General features: G+C 40.8%; 1 protein-coding gene across 2 annotated transcripts in view; it reads left to right on the top strand.

Annotated features, from left to right (window-relative positions):
• cdh8 (cadherin 8) overlaps positions 1–24051 on the top strand; it is a 152213-nt gene that overhangs the window by 100059 nt on the left and 28103 nt on the right. For both annotated transcript variants that reach the window (XM_087793054.1, XM_087793053.1), the window contains exons 7-8: positions 3007–3254; positions 21049–21185. In XM_087793054.1, the coding sequence (XP_087649180.1) occupies positions 3007–3254; positions 21049–21185 (385 nt within the window). The remainder of the gene's footprint in view (positions 1–3006; positions 3255–21048; positions 21186–24051) is intronic.

The raw sequence follows: 24051 nt of genomic DNA, 5'->3' as shown, positions 1-24051 counted from the left end.
ACACACACACACACACACACACACACACACACACTAAAACTAAAAACTATTTTCATTTGTAAAGCAAAAATACCACAAAACGAACTGAAAATAAACCAAACCATGGTTCGTTCTTTACTTTCATCCAATGGTTTATTTTAACTTGAGATCAAATCAATTTAATTAACACAAAATAAATAAATGAAAAACCTGCTCTGAGTCGTTCAGACGTTCAACTTCACAACGTTTCACTTTCACGGTTTCCTCCTGAAATCCTTGAGTACAATCTTCAGCTCCTGCTTGTCAGGACGGAACTCGCTGTATTTGGGATGAGAATTCTCCCTCTTCCACTTTCCTGGCGTCTGAGCGGCGTCTGCACTTCCTCGGAATACTAATCCAGCCGAAGGAGTCTCCGAGCGCCTCGTGTTGACGGGATTCTGAATCCCTGAAGGTCGGAAACTCTGGAACAAACAGAAGAGACTCGTGGAGAGAATCCTGGAAATCAAGTCACGCTTTCAATCACACCAGCCGACCTCGGAACGTTGGATCTGATTAAAGAGGAATAATTCGGGAATACTTGAGCTAATTAAGAGGAATAATCCAGGAATGTTTGAACTAATTAAAGAGGAATAATCCAGGAATATTTAGGAATATTTTAGCTAATTAATGAGGAATAATTCGGGAATATTTGAGCAAATTAAGGAGGAATAATCCAGGACAATTTGAACTAATTAGAGAGAATTAATCCAGGAATATTTGAGCTAATTAAGAGGAATACTCCAGGAATGTTTGAACTAATTACAGAGGAATAATCCAGGAATATTTAGGAATATTTGAACTAATTAAAGAGGAATAATCCAGGAATATTTAGGAATATTTGAGCTAATTAATGAGGAATAATTCGGGAATATTTGAGCTAATTAAGAGGAATAATCCAGGAATATTCAAACTAATTAAGGAGGAATAATCCAGGACAATTTGAACTAGTTGGAGAGAATTAATCCAGGAATATTTTAGCTAATTAAATATGAATAATTTAGGAATATTGGAGCTAATTTAAAAGGAATAATCCAGGAATATTTAAACTAATTAAAGAGAAATAATCCAAAAAATTTGCAGCTAATTCAGGAGGAATAATCCGGGTATGTTATTTATGTATTTATTTAGAAGGACTACTGCTTAATCTTATGTTTCTAGTTTCTATTTCTAGTTTTGATCAATTTTAAGACCAGAGTATTATTGCTACTTGTACCTTCAGCTCTGGTGTCTTCAATAGTACTGCTAGTTCTACCACAAATGATGCAACGGCCTGTACTACTGATAAAATGACAAATACTGCAAAGTTTACGTCCAAACAAACTTCTACCGAGTTAATGAGCATCAACTTGAGCTGGTTAGTTCTTTGATCGATTATCATACTGCTTCATTCTAATATTATCACCCTGATAGTACTATGACCTCAAATTCTACATATTTAATACAACTTCTTTGACTACTACTATTATAGATTTAACTACGAATATAATATTCACTAATACTACTAGAAAAACTTCTGAGATCTACAACTGTATTTGATAAAAGAACATTGAGAGATATTCCAAGTATTCCATGTAGTAATGTTTTCATTACTACATGGAATACTTCAAACAAGGTACTGTTTGTCAGTGAAACAACTGTCGTGTCAACTGAGGTCAAGTCGTCTGCTCGTCCATCAGCCGGTGAGTCTGAGCGTCGGGTCTGCGGCCGTGATTAATCCAGTCCTCTGGCGTCTTTGTCATCAGAACCCGCTGACGTGGTTCTTCTGAACTAAAGCTCCTGCTCAAGGTGGCACCTCCTGGAAGCGGTGGGACTAAAAGAAGCGTAGGAGGGGGGTCTGTAATGACTTCTCGGACCATGCGGGGCTTCCGGGGCTTCTGGGGGATTCTCTGGTGCCTGGTGTCATTGTTTCCTTCCGTCTCCATCCAGTCTGGCTCAGGGACGAATCCTCCGCCTGTGCTCAGCTGCCTCCTCATGGATCCTCGGCGCTGCCCGGACTTGTTCGCGTCCCCTCGAGCGACGAGGCCCAGTTTCATTCCCCCATAAATCCTGCTGCCGAGCGTGGAAGTGACTTGATCCCATTATTCTGCCCGTATTCACGCGTGCAGTCGAGGTTCCCGGGAAAATTGTGACAGTCTGGACCGTCCCCGAAGATCCGAGCCAGAAAAAGACTGGTGTTGAACCAGAGAAAGAGAAGAATCTTTAAAAATCCCGACTGGCTCCGGCTCTGAAGATTAATCGCTGAAATCGATGCTGATTTTATTCATAGTTTCATGAACAAAGAAACAAAACTTAATATTTATGTCATGATTTAAAGCTATAAAAGTCTCCATTGAAGCCTGAGTTGTACTGTCGACTGGATTTATATCATTTAAAAAATATATACTGTATTTTCCGCACTATAAGGTGCATTTAAAAGCCTTTACTTTTCTCTAAAAACAACAGTGCACCTTAGAATCCTGAGCGCCTTATATATGAACATTACTTGGTGACTTGTTTACAAACACTTTCATTACTGCGCCGACTGAACCGACACGCCGTGGGCGGAATTCTGTCATTGCGTCATCACAGGATGGGATTAAAGACTCAGGTCACATCATGGTGGACGTCTATGGAGTGATATTACTGACACCGGTTTGAGCGAGTGCGTCTCGGTTGTTGTACACTCAAAATCACTCTGCTGCGCTCAAACAGTCATACACGTGCGCTCTAGCCGTCATACACGCGCTCAACTTCTCTGCTGCTCACTCAACATTTGTCTGCTCACAACACCAGTCTCACGCGCTGCTGCTTGAAGCCTTTTGAACATCTTTTTGAACATCGTTACCATGGGAGTGAACAGAGTTGTCAGAACGCTTAATAAAGTTTGATCTTGTATCTTAATTCAAACGACATATTTAGTTCAAGTTTCGTTGGTTACATTTGAAGACGTTTCCTCGTTCACGCTTATAAAGTTTTTATCTCTGAATCCGCCTTCTCTCTGTTCATCAGCCTCTGGACTTCGAGACCAAGCGAGCATATACGCTGAAGCTGGAGGCAACAAACCTCCGGCCCGAGGCCAGCGGGGGCGGACCCTACAAGGACACGGCCACGGTTAAGATCGTGGTGGAGGATTCCGACGAGCCGCCCATCTTCTCCAAGCCCGTGTACCAGCTGGAGGTGAAGGAGAACGCCCCCATCAACACGATCATCGGGTCTGTCAACGCCAGAGACCCCGACTCCTCCACCAGCCAAGTCCGGTAAGTCCGCTCTCCCGATGATGCCGACCAAGATGCCGAGCTCCTGGCATAGCGGCCCTCAGTGTGAGGTCCTTGTGTGATGGTCTGACCATGTGTGCAATACATGGACTATAGTAGATCTGGGATCACAGAAAAACAATGGGTACCCTAAGAATGTTTCTGAAACAGGACAAAAGACTCTGGTAGAACTGGGCGTGTGGGACCTGAAGGGACAAGTAGTAGACCATCAGAAGCAGTGAGGAGCCGTTACAACTACAAAACCAAGGTGCAAGGACACGAGATGCCGTAGAGAAAGAGAAAGAGCAGCGATGAAAAGAGCAACATTTGCCTCGGATGCACTCGAGGAATTATAAAATGTTTGAAAAGCTACTTGTTCAACAGTGAACCTCGCGCTCGATTAGGTTTGACAGCCTTCATAAAGAGTAAGTGCAGGACCACATGAAAGACCAGGGAGTAGATGAAGGTAATAGGCCGGGAGATGGTTACGGACCAGAAAGCAGGAAGATACCTGGCAGTCTTTGGCTCTGAGTACAGAGCAGACATGTTCCAGGATGAAGAAGTACAGGGCAGTAAAGGTGACCAAGATAAGATCCAGTCGAAGTTTCAAAGCCTGAGGGATTTAACAAGGTAAACCAGGTAGAGAGATTAGTAGTAAGTAAGTAAGTAAGTCATTTTTATTTGTATAGCGCTTTTCCAGACCAGGGTCACAGCGCTTAAACAATCAAACAATATTCAATAAAGTATATACTTTAAAAATCAAGATAAAACTGATAACACAACAGGAGTTCCAGAAAATCAGTGAAAAGCCTGAACAAATAAAAACGTCTTAAGATGTTTCTTGAAGGAGTCAGTAGATCATCAAGAGCAAAGAGAGAGAAGATGGTTCCAAAGCTTAGGAGCAACAGTCTGGAAGGATTTCTCTTCTCTGGTCCTGAACCGTGATGACGTGAGGAGAACCAGGACTGGACTTAACCCAGGTCTGGACCATAAGCAGGGCATGGACAAGAGTGGGGTTATGAAGGGACCACATCCATAGAGTAGACCTCAGTGTGATCAGAGAGGAAGGAATGTCCGGGATAGAAAATAACACCGAGCTGTGGTTGTAAGTGAGTCATTAGTGGGAGCACCAGAGAACTATAGTTGCTATGGCGACAGAATGACTGATAATTGGCTCAACCTAAAGAATCTTGTTTAGAGTCCTTTACCTTTGAGGCGGAGAGACTCCATCATGGGCCATAATGACTCATTTAAGACGCAGACGCCCATTAAACGCCCAGCTGACCTTTGAAGACGTCGCAGCTTCTCATTTCCCGAGAAGAAAAAAAAAACTCAAAGATGACTTTGGCTGCTCCTCAACCCGCATCCTGAGAAGCACCAGCAACCTTCAGGTTTCGCTCGCGAAGGCAATTTCTGTTCCTCCATTTTGGCATTTCATTAAATCCCCGGCGACTCGCCGCCCGCCGTCCCCGGACGACGCTCAACAGGGTCGTGTGTAATTGCTCGCCGGAGGAGAGCGATCCCGGTCCGGGCAGATTGGCCGAGACCTCAGAGCCGAGCAGATGCCTTCAGTTTTTTTTTTCCATATTCTTCTCATTGATGGTGGCGTCCTCATGTTTAGTGATGATATTGGCAGAGGGAATTGAGCCTCCAGGCGCTGTGATGTCACTCAGAAAGATGAGGCGAGATACCGGGAGCGATATCCTTGGGCCTGCAGGACTCGTGGTGCCGAAGGTTCTGGGTCGTGAAACGCAGCATTTCCATGTCGGGGATTAGAAAACGAATGTGATTTACATCTGTTTACAACGTGTTAAGTTTATTTTGCATCATATCACACGTTTGTTTTACAGCCATAACTAACCCAACACAGAGAGTAGAGCTCAAGGTCAGACAGTTGTGGTGGCATCTTGTCAGGCTTGTGTTCAATTGGGAGGAAATCCTGGGACAAACCCAGACCACACTGGAGCTTCAGAGCTGGATCTCTGAGCCGTGACTTTGGTCGACAGGATCTAAACTTGGTTAAGATACGCAGGAAACCCTTGAACAAATGTCATCCATTGAGACGTAAGATGAAGTGTTTTCTGTCAAATTCGAGGCCAAACGACCACATTTTGTCTCGTCCACCTGTCGACCTTTTCCTTCGCTCTTAAACAGGATTTATGGGATTTTTAATTCTTTCAACCTGGACTGGATTCTGCTGTTTTACGATTTTGGATCAAGGTGTCGGATGAAGAGGAGCTGGAAAGTGTCTCTCCTAAAATTCTTTCCATAAGACTTTCAAACAGAGACAAATGTTTAATAAATTATAATCAATAACCTTTTGTAGCCAAGAACTTGAAAAGTTTGATTTCGACATCATGTGGTCGATCTAATGTCGCCCTTATTTTCACAAACTAATCTTTGGATTGAAACAACAAAAATAAAGCTCAGGCAGAAAAAACAAGGTTAGTGAAGAACAATACATTTCACCATTTCTATAAACCAAGTGTAGCTTCTGGATAATATTGTTTAAGTTGATAATAAATACATTACAGCAGTTGCGGCTGGCCCATAGGGGGCGCTGGGGTGCTGCCCTCCCACTGATTTCGCTGTTTTTTCAACTTTATTCATCATTTTATCTTTTATTTATTTTAGTTTTTTAGTTTTAAATTAAGATCGTTTTAATCATCAACAATGATCTTTTTATTTTTATTTTTTGTTAATACTAGTTTTTTTTTATTAATTAGTTGGTTTAGATATACTCGTTTTTTTAAAATATATGTATATATTTTTTCTTTGCAGTATATTTGTGTGTGTTTGTGATAATTTGGAAGAAAGTATCTCTATTGTTCTGGTGCAGAAGAAAGGTTGGTTTATGGTTATTTGATAATTTAGTTTATTCTGTATGATGTAAATAAGAGTATAATTAAAATATGTTTTCATTTAGAATGAAACAAGGAGCATAATAAACATTATTATCCATCATTAACTTAAAGTGATTCGATTAAGGGCGCTTTACAAACAACCTTTACTTCCTATTAATGTGTTGATTTTTACATGTAATATATAGGATAGGAGGGAAAACGTATTTATATTTTTCAGCAGCCACCACTGCATCACACATTTTTAAACTTTTCTATGCATATATTTCTAAGCAAACCGTCAAAGTGCTTCATGGAATAATATCAAGCTGTGCTTCTGGACCTCTGATATACAGCTGTAGAGCTTTTTGATCCTGATATTAACGTATTTTCCGGACTATAAGTGTCTCCGGAGTAAAAGTATCTCCAGCCATAAAATGCATAATAAAGAAGTAAAAACATATATAAGTCGCACTGGAGTATAAGTCGCATTTTTGGGGGAAATTGATTTGATAAAATCCAAGAACAGACATGTGATCTTGAAAGACAATAAAATAAAACTAGAGGCAACAACAGAATAATGTTACGTTACATGAAGTGAGAACCTGGTATGTTAACATAACATATGAAGAGTTATTCAGAGAACTATAGCATCAATAACTAACTAGTTTACCAAACCATCCGTGTAACTCCAAATAACTCTTCATCCTCGTGTCACTTTTAAACAACTAACTAACTCCGGAGGTAGAAGATGCTTCCTCTTCTACGTGGAAATGATCAACACAGGCCTAGAGCGCCCTCTGGTGGTTTAGTGTGAAAATAACATGTGAAATGATATACCGCTAATAATGTGGTAATAATTTCACACATAAGTCGCTCCAGAGTATAAGTCTATGTATAAAAACTATGAAAAAAACTGCGACTTATATTCCGGAAAATACGGTACGTGTCCAGACACATGTTTTCTACAACTTCACCCTGTTCTGAAAAACTACTGTAGTTCATAGTTTATTGTCGTGTCATAAACTAAACGCGTTTAGTGTTTCGCTTTCATAGATTGTGTTCAGATGTTTACATTTGTTTGAACTCAAAGTGATATCGAGGCAACTCGTCTTGAAACGGTCAGAGGTTTCGCAGGAACGCCAGCGTCGCGCTCTATTAGCATGCTAATACGCTAACAGACGAAAATAGGTTGAGAAGTTCTCAAGGTTAAACAAACACTTTTTGCTCATTGTCTTTCAAAAGTCTCTCCCTGCGTCACTCTGACGAAAAGACAATGAGCCGAGGAATGAAAGAGCGAGCACGTATCTTTGGCTGGAGCCATGAAAGGATCCGACTTCCTGGAGCGCCACTCGATTAAGATCGGGATTAAAGGACTCGCGCTGAGTCACCGTCGACGGTCTTCCTGCACAAGGTCTTTCTCTCGCCTTTGTTTGTCTGCGAGCGAGACGATGGCGGTTGTGCGAGCGCTGGTTTGAAAACCGTCTGCAACCTCTTGATGTCGCACTGCAGCTTCTCTCTGTTTGTCTTAGAAATATCACTTCTTTATCTCGTACACGAGGTTCACCCTCTGCTGACCCCACAGTGTGCGACGCAAACCGAGAGACTTTTCTCAAGATTGTCAGCGGAAAAGAGACGGAATTATTGTGCGAGTCAATCAAAGGGAAGGTGAAGGAATCCAAGAGACGAAGGAGGCGAAGAAGAGAGTGCAGACAGGGTGGCAAAGGTGACGATGATTTGAGTTTCTTTGTGACAGTCGTGGTCTGAGATGGAGAGACTTGAGGCTCAGATCATTAGATGATCAGAAGGACTTGATGGAGACCAAGTTGGTTTGGACTCACATAGACAACATTGGGCAGAGAACGTTGGATGAAAAAGAATAAAACAATCAACGAAGTTCATGAGATTCATCAGATTTTTTTATTGCAGATTTGTATATTTACGTATTTATATTGTCGTACGGACGTATTTATTTATTTATGGTGGTTTTAGGCCACTTTTGGTTTTGACTTTGGTCAGTTTCATTAGAGATCGAATTATTACTTTAGTGCCACGAGCAGCAAAAACAAGAAAACATACTTTTAATACAAATAAACAGAGCGTTGTAATATTTTGTAAATGCTAAATTTAACTTGTATCATATTTCACGATTAACTATTGTTTTAATATTCATCCTATATTTTCCTTTACTTATATCCAATCACGTTTCTGTGATTCAATATTTTATTTACATTTACCTTATTTTGTGTCACTTTAACAAAATATTTAGCTTTAAAGTTTTTTGTTTTAATTTAAATATAGAAAAACTAATCTTTCAATTGTTTTCAATATATTCACATATAATAAAAAATGACTCTATAAGTCGTTCTACTCGAACCTTTGCAGGTTATTTATTTTGGCAGATTCCAGCTCATACCAAAGATTTTTATGATGTTTTTTGTATTTATTTATTTATATATAGAAAAACTAATCTTTCATTGAGCGATTGTTGTCAATATATTCACATATAATAAAAATAAAAACACTAGAAATGACTCTATTTGTCGTTCTACTTTAACTTTTGCAGGTTTATTTATTTTGGCAGATTCCAGCTCATATTTTTAATCAGATTGAGATCAGGATTCTTTGATGACCATTAAAATAAATAAAAAAAACCTTTTGGACGTTTGCTTTGAGTATCTTTGATCTTTGATCCTAACCCAGTATTTCTTTCATCGTGAAGGACCTTCAGCTCTGGAATCTCTTGATAATTCTCTGATGTCACGATGCCTGTGATGTGTTCAAGGTCTTCAGTACAAGTTCCATCCTCACAGAATTATAGATCTGTTGGTCGGATCTTCTTTTTCTTTGTAGGCTTCACTGCACGGTGAACATATGTTGTTTTGTCGAGTCCAAAGAACATCTTGACAGAAGGACCTTGGCTGGTCCAGGAACTCTTTAGCCAAGCAAAGTCCTGATGCAGTTTAACGTGATACCAAGTACTGGTATGTCCTTTTAAAATGATCAAAACACGGAGTCCGTTCCGGTCGTTCCAACACGCCGTCACTTCCTGTTCTCGGGTCTTAATGCTTCGCTTCGTGGAAAAAGATGAACAATCAAGTGTGTAACGGGTCGTTTATTCGCCGCTTCAAGTCAAACAAAATACAAGCTTTACGATCCCGACCGGACAAACTTTCTCCCGGCGACTGTACAGGTCAATAGTCTCGGGCAGAAAAGGTCCCGATCTGTAGAAACGTCGCTATATTTAAGGCAAATTTCCCGTCCGGGAGGTCGTCTCTTTCCGGCCAAATGGTACTTTCAAGTTTGTGTCCCGATCACCCATTGAGAGACATCCTGATTTGTTTTCTTGTAATCTAATCATTCAAATGTTCTCGTGGGGGTTTCCGTCTTTTAGCCCCCCTTTCCCGGGTGTGTCTTGCTTCGTTCTTTGATCTACGATTTAAGGTGTGATTTGCAGATAAACAGATGTTTCTAATTACTGGTGTCGTATCTAATTCTGATCCAAGCTTGTCTCGAACCAGTGAATCAGTCTGGAGTGAAATGTTGATTGTGAATGTGTAGTCAAACGTTTAAGCTCTTAGATCAAGCCAGTAATTTATACTTTATATTTTGATTATCTTTTAGCATTAATTTAAGTATGGCGTATACGTATAGAATAGAATAATTGTAATCTAACACTGGGTATGTATACAGTATTTATATATTTGACAGGAATGAAGTACTACTCTCCAAACATCCATACACCGGTTGAGTGATGGTCCTGGTAGTTCACAGTTGCATCGCTCCAGACAAACACTTAATCGACTCCACCGTCAAACTTTTGCTTTTAAGAACAGCGTGAACATTAAACGAAGCTCTGCTGTTTCCATGGCGACCCATCAACTGTCAAGTGCCTGACGGGATAATAAGTGTGTTTATTTGTCCTTCCGACGTGTAATTATAAGCTAATTGAATCACTGAATCCGACTCGTGGTCGACGTCTTCTCGCGCCTCATCGATCCGAACTCCCGAGGGAGTCGGTTCAGGAAGTCGTGATGCTCTTCACACTTTCGTCGGCAGCCTCCTCCACCTCCGCCTGTCGCGGCGCTTCTTGAAACACACAAAAAAAAAGAGGGTACAGGGAGGGATGAAGGGAGGGGGATCGCCGGCGCCATCTATGGAGGAATTGATGCGAACAGCGCCGCAGAAACACAGGCTCTCCATTTGACCCTCCTGATTAAAAATCCCCTCCCGGCCCGACCGGAACCGAGCGGCGCGTCCTCGCGAAGCCAACAAACGAGCCTCAGCTGCACTTAATGCAGTGGCAACATCAGCGTTTCAGGTGCACTCCACACACAAAAAAGAGAAGAAGAAATCAAACCCTCCCCCGCTATCGCTTCTCCCCGGAGTCGGCTTCCAACGTTTCTACCTGACTGAACACGAATAAAAGAATTGTGACATCTCTGCAGTCCTGACGGGAGCTTTCACAGGATCGCTGCCACTCTGTTCCGCGCCCCAATATGTGGGGAAAACACACAGAATAATCCTCAAACATCTTTTGTTTACAGCGGCTGCTTCTGTTTCCAGGCTCTTATTATTTATTTCCAGCAGCACTTGAGTTTGCTTAATAACCTGGAAGGAAGTGGTTCAGACTCTTCTGTGACGGTGGATTTGTTTCTTTGCTCCACTCGTGCAGTTTATTACGAGTCTGTTTTGATTGTTCGGGTTCATTCTCTAGTTTTTCTTTCTTTGCTCATTTTGTAAATCCTCTAGCTTTAGCCTGCCTAGCATCGTTCAAACTTTTGTGTGTCATTTCCTGACAAGGCTAGTGTTAGACTAGCCTTCTGATAACTGCTGTATTCTTGTTATCACCGTACAAGCTAATATTAGCCTGGCGGGCCTTCTGAAGACTTCCATATCCGTGTCGTCACTTTATAAGATAACATTAGACTGACTAGCCTCCTGATAGCATTATCCCGACTAGCCTCCTGACAACTTCCATCTCTGTGTCGTCACCTTAAAAGCTAGCATTAGCCTGACAAGCCTCCTGAAAACTTCCATATCTGCGTCGTCACCTTACAAGCTAGCATTAGCCTGGCTAGCCTCCTGATAACCTTATGTATCCGTGTCGTCAACTTCTAAGCTAGCATTAGCTTGGCTAGCCTCCTAATAACCTTATGTATCTGTGTCGTCAACTTCTAAGCTAGCATTAGCTTGGCTAGCCTCCTGATAACCTTATGTATCCGTGTCATCACCTTACAAGCTAACATTAGCTTGGCAAGCCTCCTGATAACCTTATGTATCTGTGTCGTCAACTTCTAAGCTAGCATTAGCTTGGCTAGCCTCCTGATAACCTTATGTATCTGTGTCGTCAACTTCTAAGCTAGCATTAGCTTGGCTAGCCTCCTAATAACCTTATGTATCTGTGTCGTCAACTTCTAAGCTAGCATTAGCTTGGCTAGCCTCCTGATAACCTTATGTATCCGTGTCATCACCTTACAAGCTAACATTAGCTTGGCAAGCCTCCTGATAACCTTATGTATCTGTGTCGTCAACTTCTAAGCTAGCATTAGCTTGGCTAGCCTCCTGATAACCTTATGTATCTGCGTCGTCACCTTACAAGCTAGCATTAGCCTGGCTAGCCTCCTGATAACTTCCATATCAGTGTCGTCAGCTTACAAGCTAGCCTCCTGATAACCTCAGTATCTGTTTCGTCACCTTACAAGCTAGCATTAGCCTGACTAGCCTCCTGATAACTTCCATATCAGTGTCGTCACCTTACAAGCTAGTATTAGCCTGATTAGCCTCCTGATAACTTCCATATCAGTATCGTCAGCTTACAAGCTAGCATTAGCCTGGCTAGCCTCTTGATAACCCTGTGTATCTCTGTTGTCACCTTACAAGTTAGCATTAGCTAGTCTAGCCTCCTGATCACCTTTACGATATGTGTCATCACCCAACAAGCTAGCATTAGCTTGGCTAGCATCCTGATAACCTTATGTATCTGCGTCGTCACCTTACAAGCTAGCATTAGCCTGGCTAGCATCCTGATAACCTTATGTATCTGCGTCGTCACCTTACAAGCTAGCATTAGCTTGGCTAGCCTCCTGATAACCTCAGTATCTGCGTCGTCACCTTACAAGCTAGCATTAGCTTGGCTAGCCTCCTGATAACCTCAGTATCTGTGTCATCACCCAACAAGCTAGCATTAGCTTGGCTAGCCTCCTGACAACCTCAGTATCTGTGTCGTCACCTTACAAGCATTTTGAGGTCTAGTATTTGAGCGTCTGGCGTCTGTTGTTTGCTGGACAATAAGTGTTTTTGGTTTTTCTCAGTGAAACTTTTTCATTTTCTCATCCGAGTGTGTCTGACCTCGGGCCCTGAGACTCCCATGATCCTCTGCTGTTTGTCAACTCGGGTAGTGTAAATAGAGACACGACCACAGCTCCTCGACGAAACCACACGAGACGATCCTCAAACAGGTTTTTGTTTACGTCTGTTCCTCAGGTGTGGATTCAGAGCAGCTGGTTTGTTTCCACACACTTTTATTGGGAGAATGACAGACGCTGAAGCTAAAGAGATGTATTTATTTCCCTTTATTGTTGTTGATGTGTTGTACGAGGAAATGTTTGGATTCTCTGCAGACAAGTTTGTTTACAGAACGACTGTTACACCATGAAACAAAGTATTTTGTCTTTTATCGACTTGTTTTTGCAACTAAATTTTACTTTTATATAACTTTCTTCTTGTTCTTTAATATTATTTTACATATCCAATTATCTCATGTGTATCTCACATTATTTTATTTACATTATTTTATTTATTTATTGTTGACTCTGAGACTGCTGGTTGAGCATTATTGACTATTTATTTATTTTATTATTAATAGTCCACTTATTATATTTGTCTTGTCAGTGTCTGTGTTAGTGTTAATATGATTGATGTAGTGAAGAATAGAACATCTTTATTGTCAAAGTACTACATTGTTGTCAACAACACAATAAAAAATGTACAAATAATTATAATAATAATAAGGAAATACATCTAATTAAATGTAAAATTATAAATTAATAAAAGTCAATAGAAGTATAAATAAATAATATATGAATTACAAAAAATACAACAATATTTTCAAAGTAAATGTATGTTCAATATCATTAATTCATTCATTGCAGCACCATTTAGCAACAAGTGTTATTATTGTGTTATTATTTTTAAAAAGGCTGTTTGGTATTTTTCAGTTGTTTTTTTTCCCAATGTTCATTTTTCTTTTACTTTAAACATCAGAATAATTCTCTCTGATCTGCGATAAACAGTTAGCATCACATAAAAGATTCCTCTGGTCATTTCTTTATTTTCGTCCAACACTCCTACACAACAACTTCCTTCTGATTAACACATATTCACGCCGGCGCCGCCGTAATCACCGCATGGAAATAAAGCGTTTCGTTCGCCTCCCTCGGATGATTCGAGCGCCGCGGCCCGATCGCCGATCGAGAGGCAATAATGGATCTTTTATGAACATTCAAATGCGTCCGCGGCAATTATTCAAGTCCATTCAGGCCTCGGTCAGTTTTGGGCGTCGTAATTACGGCCGCGCTATCGCCGGGCTCAAGGTCAGATAGCGGGAAAGTTTGGCCAGTCGTGAACTTTGGGGGTCGGGAACGTCATTAAGGGGATTTTTTTATCTCCGACTCTGAATTCATTATGAACTTTAATTGCGCGGGAGATGGTGACGGTTGGACTCCTGCGACCTGAAGCTCTTAGAACCATGAGTTACAACTATTTTTCAAGATGTTTATAGAAGTAAATATATTCATTTAATTCAATTAAAACTATTGTCCTTATTATTATTATTATGTTCAGGTCGTGTGTCGCATGAGTGGGGGGGGGGGTCGCACAAATGTTACATCACACCCACACACACTCGGTCGCACACCAGCATAATATTTTATTTGCTTTTAATTCTTCTCACACAGCCTTGTCAGTTTGATTGACAGGTGGCAGAACATTTCAGGGTCTGTCTCCTCGCTTTCCACGTGAGGCTGTCAAGAGTTTGACTGGGATCCACTCGGTCGGCGGCGGCGGCGTCTCCCAGGTGGTTCGAGGCTGTCTGCCTGTCTTGAAAGTGGTCTGCGTCTGCAGGGCAGCGGAGCGGGGTGGGCCGGGGTGGGCCGGGGGTGGGCGGCGAGTCCTGGCGGACCTCTGGCTGCGTCTGGAGGATTTTACACCATTTCATCTAAAAAAAAAAAGAATGGAATCGTCACGCCTCGGCACATCTGGCCAACAATTGGAAATCTGGGCCACAGGCTTTATTTATTTGACGAGCGCTCCTGTGTGAGCGTCTGCTGCACATGTGAGAACCACAGGCCTCCTGACAACAGACAGGCTTGAGCGGTTCCACTGTCACACGACGACGTGAGGGAGGAAGGTGGAAGGGCTCGCGGAGGAGCCGGACCCTCTGGGTGATCAACGTCGAGTCGAAGATCCGAGCTAGCGTTACCTTCGAAGCCACGCGAAGGCAGGAGCTCGAGAAGAATCGTCGTCTTTACGGCCGCGAGAGTCGACGTGACTTCAAGGCTAACGTTGATCAAGAAACAAACTTGTTCAGTTAGAGTTAAATTGTTCACATTCTAGTCAAAGATAAAAAGGAACTTCTCTGCTAAGACTAGAGTTTGTAAAGAAGAAAACGTTTCGCAGAAAATGTCCTCGACGACTGACGGTAGATGTGAAAGTTTATTTAACTATCAAGGCTGGAGTCTTATGAATAAATGATTGTGAATTATTGCCAAGACTAGCGTTCGTAGGAAGAATCCTATTGTAGAGTCTTTGTCGAGTGACTTTTAAAGATGTATTCTTGTCGTAATATGTAGGAGTTTGTTATGCCAAGAAGTCACCTTCGGAACAGTACTTGTTTAGTACTGGTTTGAGCTTCTACCGATGCATATTTCACGTGTAAGGAATTATCTTTGTCTACTGTGGTGAGATAACATAACACAGTGGTCTTCAGGTACGAGAGTTTTATGGGCTGTATCCTTGTTCACTTTTCAGAATAGATACTTTTATAACATACTTTTGCTGGAAGCTTCCTTGTCCGCCGATGGTATTGTGGGTAAACTGGTGAGTGAAAATACAGCTGAAGCCCCACAATACTAGGATGTCTTTTTACAAACACTAGTCTTGTTAAACTATCATGACCCTTTGTTACTCTAGCCTTGATAGTTAAATACACTTACGAACTTTTACCATCGGGGAACAAGGAAGCTTCCTGCAAAAGTATGGTATAAAAGGATCTATTCTGAAAAGTGAAGAAGTTTACCCACAGATAGAGTTTTGAAAGTTTACCCACAGATAGAGTTTTGAAAGTTTACCAACAGCTAGAGTTTTGAAATTTTATCCACAGCTAGAGTTTTGAAAGGCTTGTCTTAATATGTGTATGTTCAAGAGTGTCTTTCACTTCCAAGAGCATGTGATACGCAAACTTTTCATACCTGGAAAATTACTTTTTTTACCACCATCACGTGTAAAGTTTGTAAGGAAATGTATTTGTCTACGATAGATAGATAATAACACATGGGTCTCTAGTGGTGAGAGATTCGTGTCTGTAAGCTCGTGGAATTCTCAGAATAGAAAATTGTCTACTAAGACTTAAAGAAGTGAGTCAGTGATCCAGGACAGCAACTCAGTAAATATCTTAAATATCCAAACTATGTATCAAGAGTTCATGAAGAACTCCAAGTCAAAAGATGGACGTTTGTGAGGAAATGTCTTCAAACCCTGACATTGATTTGGAGGCAAACATCAAACAATAAAAATGATAAAACGCTTGAAAAGATCTGCAGCTGTACTTACTACTGTTAACCTTGAGTTTACCCTGCTAACTTGACTAGTTCTACTGTTGAGACTTAGGTTTGTCCCTCGTGTCTAGTTAGTCCCGCCCCCAGCTGCTGCTGATTGCTCCCCTTTGTTCTTAAGCCCCACTCTCTGTCACGTCTTTTGTCTTGTCACCTTTTCCCAGTAACCAGAGTCCTGCTGTTGAGTATTCCTGCTTCCTACCCTGTTTCCTTACCTTGTCCCGACCAAGACTCCATTCCCGCCTGTTGTGTTTCGATCTGTTTCTGCCCTTGAGGCCGAGTTTGCTGAGCCCCTGCTTTTGCCTTTTGATGCCCATTCCTGGACTTTCTGACTACGCCTCTGCCTTCCCCACTAAATAAAACCAAGTTTCTGAAAATTACCTCTGCGCCTGGGTTTCTCCGTTCCCCGTCGTGACAAGATGTATATATAAAAAGTATAAATATAAATATTAATAAGTTAAAAACAGTGCAATATAGTGTAAATAGAATAAATATTGCCTATAATAATTAATGTATATAAAGTATAAATATAAATAAATTAACAATAGTGCTAATATGTTATAAATAGAATAAATGCATAATATTTTTAATATTTCATAGCTCAAGTCATATTTCATTCAGCAGTCTGATGGTCAGAGGAAAGAAGCTGTTTCTAAATCTTTCTGTTCTGCATTGGATGCTGCGGAACCTTCTGCCAGACGCCAGGAGAGAGATCAGTCCATAGACAGGGTGGGTGGAGTCGAACAGCAGCTTGTTCACCTCACACCAGTCCACCAGGTGTTGCACCTTCTCTCTGTAGGCCAGTTCGTTGTCGTCCTGAATGAGGCCCACGACTGTTGTGTCACCTGCATATTTCAGGGTTTGGTTGTTACTGTACCTGGGACGACAGTCGTGGGCTCAGGACACAGCCCTGTGGGGAGCCGGTGCTCACAGAGATGACTCCTGAGGCGTTGTTGCCCACACGGACAGACTGGGTTCTGTTGGTAAGGAAGTCCAGCAGCCAGTTGCACAAGGAGGTGTTGAGGCCCAAAGGGCCCAGTTTGCATACCATGTTCTGATGGATAATAGTCATAGTGCTAGGGTCATGGAAGAAACCCTGGATCTTCTGGCTGTGGGCCCGTTTCACTAGCCTAATGACCTGGTTCATATTGGGCCCTCGCTGATCTGAGAGCCTCAGCATCACCCGATTTTAAGGCAGCATTACGTTCCCTGAGACTCGTGCGCACCTCCTTAGTCAACCAAGGTTTCTGGTGGGCCTGTGTTGAATATTGTCTTTGTTATTGTGACGTCTTCCATGCACCACTGGATGTAACCGGTTGCGAAAGAAACATACTTGTCTGTTGCAGCCTCTCTGAACATCTCCCATTCAGTGCGTTCAAAACAGTCCTGCCGTGCAGACATAGATCCCTCTGGCCAAACTCTCACCTTCTTCACAGCAGGGTTTTCGCTGGTATGCTGGAATGAGCATAACAGAGAGATGGTCTGAGGAGCCGAGGTGTGGGTGAGGGGCTGCTCTGAAAGCCTTCTTAATGTTGGTGTAGACCAGGTACAGTGTATTTTCCTCTTCGTAGCAAAATTTCGGAAGCATAGTCTTCGTAGTATAAATATCTAAAATAGTAATTAAATAATAAAAATCTAGTATATATAGATAAAAGGGTCTCACAATCATAAACTCGATTTAATGTAATTCAATTAATTGAATTCAAGCGTATATGACGAAGGCGTTCGATCAGGTCCTCAAAGTACCGGGGTTATGCAGGTTCCTGTCCCAACAAGTCAAGCAAGTGAGTTTACGAATCATTTGTCAGAAGTAACAGTTACTGTCTCCAGACTCTCCTGATCGGTTCAACTTCATGTGTTAGATTGGTTGGATCATAAACCTGAACCATCCCGGGACCCTTTAGGAGCGAAATGAATCCTGAAATGAGCCTTCCTTAGGAAGAACCCCTTTCTCTCTAGAGTACGCACTCTAGTGACTCGTCTTCTATGGTCATGACGTATTAAGTCGCGCAAAACTACTTTCCACCAGTCATTCTTTGGTTCGGGTCCCAAACACGGAACACATGAAACAGCGACTCAACAGCTTCGAGCAGCGTCGGAAAACATTCTCTTTCAAGTCGTCGTCCAACTCCGTTCGTTCCCCCGTCGGAACTTCTGAGCTACTGTAATTTCCAAGATCCAAGAAGAGCCGGCGCAGCATGTTGTGGAGATTATTATTTAATCTGTTGCTCAAAAGTATTTCTCAGACAGACGAGCGCGACTCACTGACGTACGGAGTGTCGGGTGGATGTCAATGAAAGGAATCGTTAATATTCGTTTTTCTAATGAAGTTCTTGAACCTTCATTAGCTTGAGCTTGAGAAACACAAGAAATTTTGGCCAAAATTCAGTAACATGATCTTTGGCTGAATCTGCAGTTTCAAAGCCTTCATTTGATTATGAACGTTTGTTGTTCTCAGCCAATCACAGCCCAGGATTCAGCGAGGGAAGATGCATCAACAAGATGAAGAACATAAACCAAAAGCTCCTCTTGAGGGTCTGATGGACCCCGATTACATGAAGCTACCTGTCAGCCGCTCGGATCCACCATTTTGACACTCCAACAACTTTAAACCCCTCAGCAGTTTGAGATATTTTATACTTCAGAGGCAGCAGGAAGTTTGTTTTGTTGTTTTGTTTCTGCCAGAAAACAACCAACAGTTGGGTTAGAGAAGCACAACAAGTGATACCAGTTGTGTTCTAGACAGTTATGTTCACCTACGTATATTTTCAACGACACAGTTCCAGCTCTACTCTATTCAACTTGACTCTACTTTGTTGTGTCTCCACCTGCTCTATACTCACAGGGACAACATAACCTGGAGTCGCGAAACAGCGTGAAGTAACTCGGTCCAAAAGAATCGCAGGACTCGGAGATAATTGTGTACTTGCTGCTGGTGTGTGGCTTGTGAGAGAAGGAAAGAAAAAAAAGGTCTAAACCTCGTCTAAAGAACGTTACAAACTTCTTCTGTTTGTTTCTTGTGTTGGGAGTCGAAGGTCAACGTCACCTTTTAAGTGCTGGCTTTCCTTGTTCGGAACCAGAGCGGAGCAGGTTCTTAAAAACTTGTTATAATCACAAAGTGGGACTCGAAACCTTATTTATAAAGTGCTTTAAAAACAACAACTGTCGTTACAAAGTGCTGTACAGTGACATAAAAGAAAGCATAGTTTAAACACACAAAGGTAAAATCAATTTCAAATAAAAAAAGTAAAAAGCACTAAAAACAGCTGTTAGAAGCCAGAGAATAAAAGTGTGTTTTAAGACGAGGTTAGGATGTGACTCTTGAAGAGATGGTTCTTACAGGTGAAGTTATGAAATCCTCGGTGTCGTGAATGCTTAGAAGTTCCAAAAGTGTGCATTTGTCACTGACAATAAAGGGTTCACGAAGACCCCTTCTTGGTGGGTGTACTGGGCGTAATCCTGACCCTCCCATAACCCCTTTAAACTATCTCACCCCCCCTGGATACGATCCCTAACTCCTGCCTGAACCTCCCTCAACCCCAAGACCCTGGTCCCGGCAACTCTTTTAGTCCAGTTCTGATTCATTTACTTTTCTTTTTTGTATCAACTTCCTGCGTCTCCTGAGCTCCTAGATGACTGAGCCCTAAACGAAAGACCGTGAAGGAACTCGTCGCTCGTATAAACGGCGTATCTTCGGTCACGTGGCCTCGAACGTGACCCGTTCTTCAGGCCGACAAGAAGATTCTGAGATTATGTTCAGCCCGAAAAATAGGCATGAATTGTTGGAAAACAAGCTTCTCATCGACGGCTTCAGAACCGTTTGATCCGAGCCTGTAGCTGCTGAAGAGCCAGATTACAGTTCAGTGGAACTTTAATTACTGGATCCAGCCTGGAGTCTGGATCTGGAGTCGAGCGCCTGTGATGTCAGCGTATTTGTTCACAAACTCTTGGATCCATAACTGATGTGTTTTCCTTCACAAGCGTCTCCTCAGACGCGATCGTCGCGGCGTCTGTCGAGAGCCTTTAAGTGACGCCGGATCCACGAGCGACGTCAACGATATAATTACTCGACACAATATATCGACGCTTTCTTTTCTTGAGAGAGAAGCTCTTATTAAAGCGCCGGCTGAGATAATTATTCCCCGAATGAGACGCATCGATCGGCGGTTAAGTCGACGCTCACCTGCTGACGAGAGTTAAGAGTCTTTCGTATTATTGTGGGAAAGAAAAATGTTTGTCAGGCGACACGACGAGGAGATAATGAAGGACTTACTTTGGCCTGTCAATCATTATTTATGACGTTACGCTGCGACTGAGGCAACAGTTACTGATATACACTTTATATACTTGTTTAAAATTAGACTAAAACTACCTACAGCACTCGTTTATACTGTAAACATGATTTGTTTATTCACCGTTAAATATTACAATGACAGAAACTGAATTAAATCACTAGAAAAATACACAAAAAAAGGTTAAAATATTGTTTAAAGTTTCAAGTAATCACTAGAAAAATACACAACTTTTGATTATAATCACAGTAAATGAAAACAGACAAGAAAATGACACTAAAAAAGTTTAAATATTGTTTAAAGTTAAAGGAAAGTTTAAATAAACTAAAACTCAAACTTGGACGAATATAATAATAATAATAATATATATGTACAGGGATTCTTTTACACAGTAAAAACCAGAGCACCGAGATACTTGATCCATCTTTCGGCCAATCGGCTGAGTGCAGGTGATCACATGACGACGTAGATGCTCACGATCCAGTAGCTCGGTAATCTGTTGGTAATGTCTAGAGCTACTATTATACCAACATTTTATTTTGAATTTAAAAGACTACAAATTTTAAAAAAAAACATTGAGTAAAAAAAATGTTTTGGAATATTTTACACACAAACTCTGTCTGCAAAAACAATTTAATAATAATATTAAAAATATATATATATTTGGAAAATGTAGTTCAATTATAAATAAATATTACCTAAATAATAATATTACTTTTATGTCCAACATTTAAAATGTGAAATTCAACAATTCAATAATCTGATGACATTCATGTACTGACATGTGAACGAATACATCGGAAAACTCAACTGAACCCGTCTTGCTTTCCAGGTACTTCATCGACCGCCACACGGACCTGGAGCGACAGTTTAACATCAACGTGGACGACGGGAAGATCACGTTGGCCAAACCTCTGGACCGCGAGACAGACCTGTGGCACAACATCACGGTGACGGCCACAGAAGTCCGTAAGTCACTCGTTCACTCGTTCACTCGTTCACTCGTTCACTTGTTCACTCGTTCACCTCACAGTCTCTCCGTCTTCATGTCGTTCCGAGAAATCGTTGAGATCAGTGATGAATGGATTAATGACGTGAAGTCTGTGCCTCATATATGCGTCTCTATGAATGGATGGAGGTGTCGATGAAGAGGTGGTGAATGCATGAAAACACAATCGATGGTTGCTAGGAGACAGATAGGAAGATATATAAAGCACTCAGAGATTGACATTGGTGAATGGATGAATAATAATAAAGGGTGGATGCATGTCTGGATGGATGGTGAACTGTTTGTAGTGGTGATGAAAGGATGAATAAATACATTTTATATGAGTGGATGGATGTACATATGAATGAAATAATTTTTGGTGGATGAATACATGAGGAAAGATGGGTTGGGTGAATGAAAATGGATGAAAGGATGAGTGAAGACAAGATAAACACATGGTAGAATAAAGTAGTTGTATTTATGGATGGATGAAAGCATGATGGATGGATGATAATGATGCTCTACTTGAAAATGAATTGATGAATGATGATGCTGATGGTTCGATGAATTTGAAAATCCATGTTGTTGTGCGTATGAACACATGAATGCGACACGTTTGATGTTAACAAGAATGAATGACGCTGTAAAGATGAACGTATGAACACAACATGTTTAATGTTAACAAGAATGAATGATGATGTAAAGATGAACACATGAATGCGACACGTTTGATGTTAACAAGAATGAATGACGCTGTAAAGATGAAAGTTTGTCGGATGAACACATGAATGCATGAATATGACACGTTTAATGTTAACAAGAATGAATGAGGCTGTAAAGATGAACACATGAATGCGACACGTTTAATGTTAACAAGAATGAATGATGACGTAAAGATGAACACATGAATGCGACACGTTTGATGTTAACAAGAATGAATGACGCTGTAAAGATGAAAGTTTGTTGGATGAACACATGAATGCATGAATATGACATGTTTAATGTTAACAAGAATGAATGACGCTGTAAAGATGAAAGTTTGTCGGATGAACACATGAATGCATGAATATGACATGTTTAATGTTAACAAGAATGAATGACGCTGTAAAGATGAAAGTTTGTTGGATGAACACATGAATGCATGAATATGACACGTTTAATGTTAACAAGAATGAATGAGGCTGTAAAGATGAATGCATGAATGCGACACGTTTAATGTTAACAAGAATGAATGAGGCTGTAAAGATGAATGAATGAATGCGACACGTTTAATGTTAACAAGAATGAATGAGGCTGTAAAGATGAATGCATGAATGCGACACGTTTAATGTTAACAAGAATGAATGATGACGTAAAGATGAACACATGAATGCGACACGTTTGATGTTAACAAGAATGAATGACGCTGTAAAGATGAAAGTTTGTTGGATGAACACATGAATGCATGAATATGACACGTTTAATGTTAACAAGAATGAATGAGGCTGTAAAGATGAATGCATGAATGCGACACGTTTAATGTTAACAAGAATGAATGATGACGTAAAGATGAACACATGAATGCGACACGTTTGATGTTAACAAGAATGAATGACGCTGTAAAGATGAAAGTTTGTTGGATGAACACATGAATGCATGAATATGACACGTTTAATGTTAACAAGAATGAATGAGGCTGTAAAGATGAATGCATGAATGCGACACGTTTAATGTTAACAAGAATGAATGAGGCTGTAAAGATGAATGCATGAATGCGACACGTTTAATGTTAACAAGAATGAATGATGACGTAAAGATGAATGCATGAATGCGACCATTTGATGTTAACAAGAATGAATGACGCTGTAAAGATGAAAGTTTGTCGGATGAACACATGAATGCATGAATATGACATGTTTAATGTTAACAAGAATGAATGACGCTGTAAAGATGAAAGTTTGTCGGATGAACACATGAATGCATGAATATGACACGTTTAATGTTAACAAGAATGAATGAGGCTGTAAAGATGAACACATGAATGCGACACGTTTAATGTTAACAAGAATGAATGATGACGTAAAGATGAACACATGAATGCGACACGTTTGATGTTAACAAGAATGAATGACGCTGTAAAGATGAAAGTTTGTTGGATGAACACATGAATGCATGAATATGACATGTTTAATGTTAACAAGAATGAATGACGCTGTAAAGATGAAAGTTTGTCGGATGAACACATGAATGCATGAATATGACATGTTTAATGTTAACAAGAATGAATGACGCTGTAAAGATGAAAGTTTGTTGGATGAACACATGAATGCATGAATATGACACGTTTAATGTTAACAAGAATGAATGAGGCTGTAAAGATGAATGCATGAATGCGACACGTTTAATGTTAACAAGAATGAATGAGGCTGTAAAGATGAATGAATGAATGCGACACGTTTAATGTTAACAAGAATGAATGAGGCTGTAAAGATGAATGCATGAATGCGACACGTTTAATGTTAACAAGAATGAATGATGACGTAAAGATGAACACATGAATGCGACACGTTTGATGTTAACAAGAATGAATGACGCTGTAAAGATGAAAGTTTGTTGGATGAACACATGAATGCATGAATATGACACGTTTAATGTTAACAAGAATGAATGAGGCTGTAAAGATGAATGCATGAATGCGACACGTTTAATGTTAACAAGAATGAATGATGACGTAAAGATGAACACATGAATGCGACACGTTTGATGTTAACAAGAATGAATGACGCTGTAAAGATGAAAGTTTGTTGGATGAACACATGAATGCATGAATATGACACGTTTAATGTTAACAAGAATGAATGAGGCTGT

Source organism: Callionymus lyra, chromosome 6 (genome assembly GCF_982586985.1).
Source record: "Callionymus lyra chromosome 6, fCalLyr1.hap1.1, whole genome shotgun sequence".
NCBI classification, from domain to species: Eukaryota; Metazoa; Chordata; class Actinopteri; order Syngnathiformes; family Callionymidae; genus Callionymus; species Callionymus lyra.
Note: the sequence above shows the minus strand (reverse complement) of the source record. Positions and strands in the feature narration are given on the sequence as shown.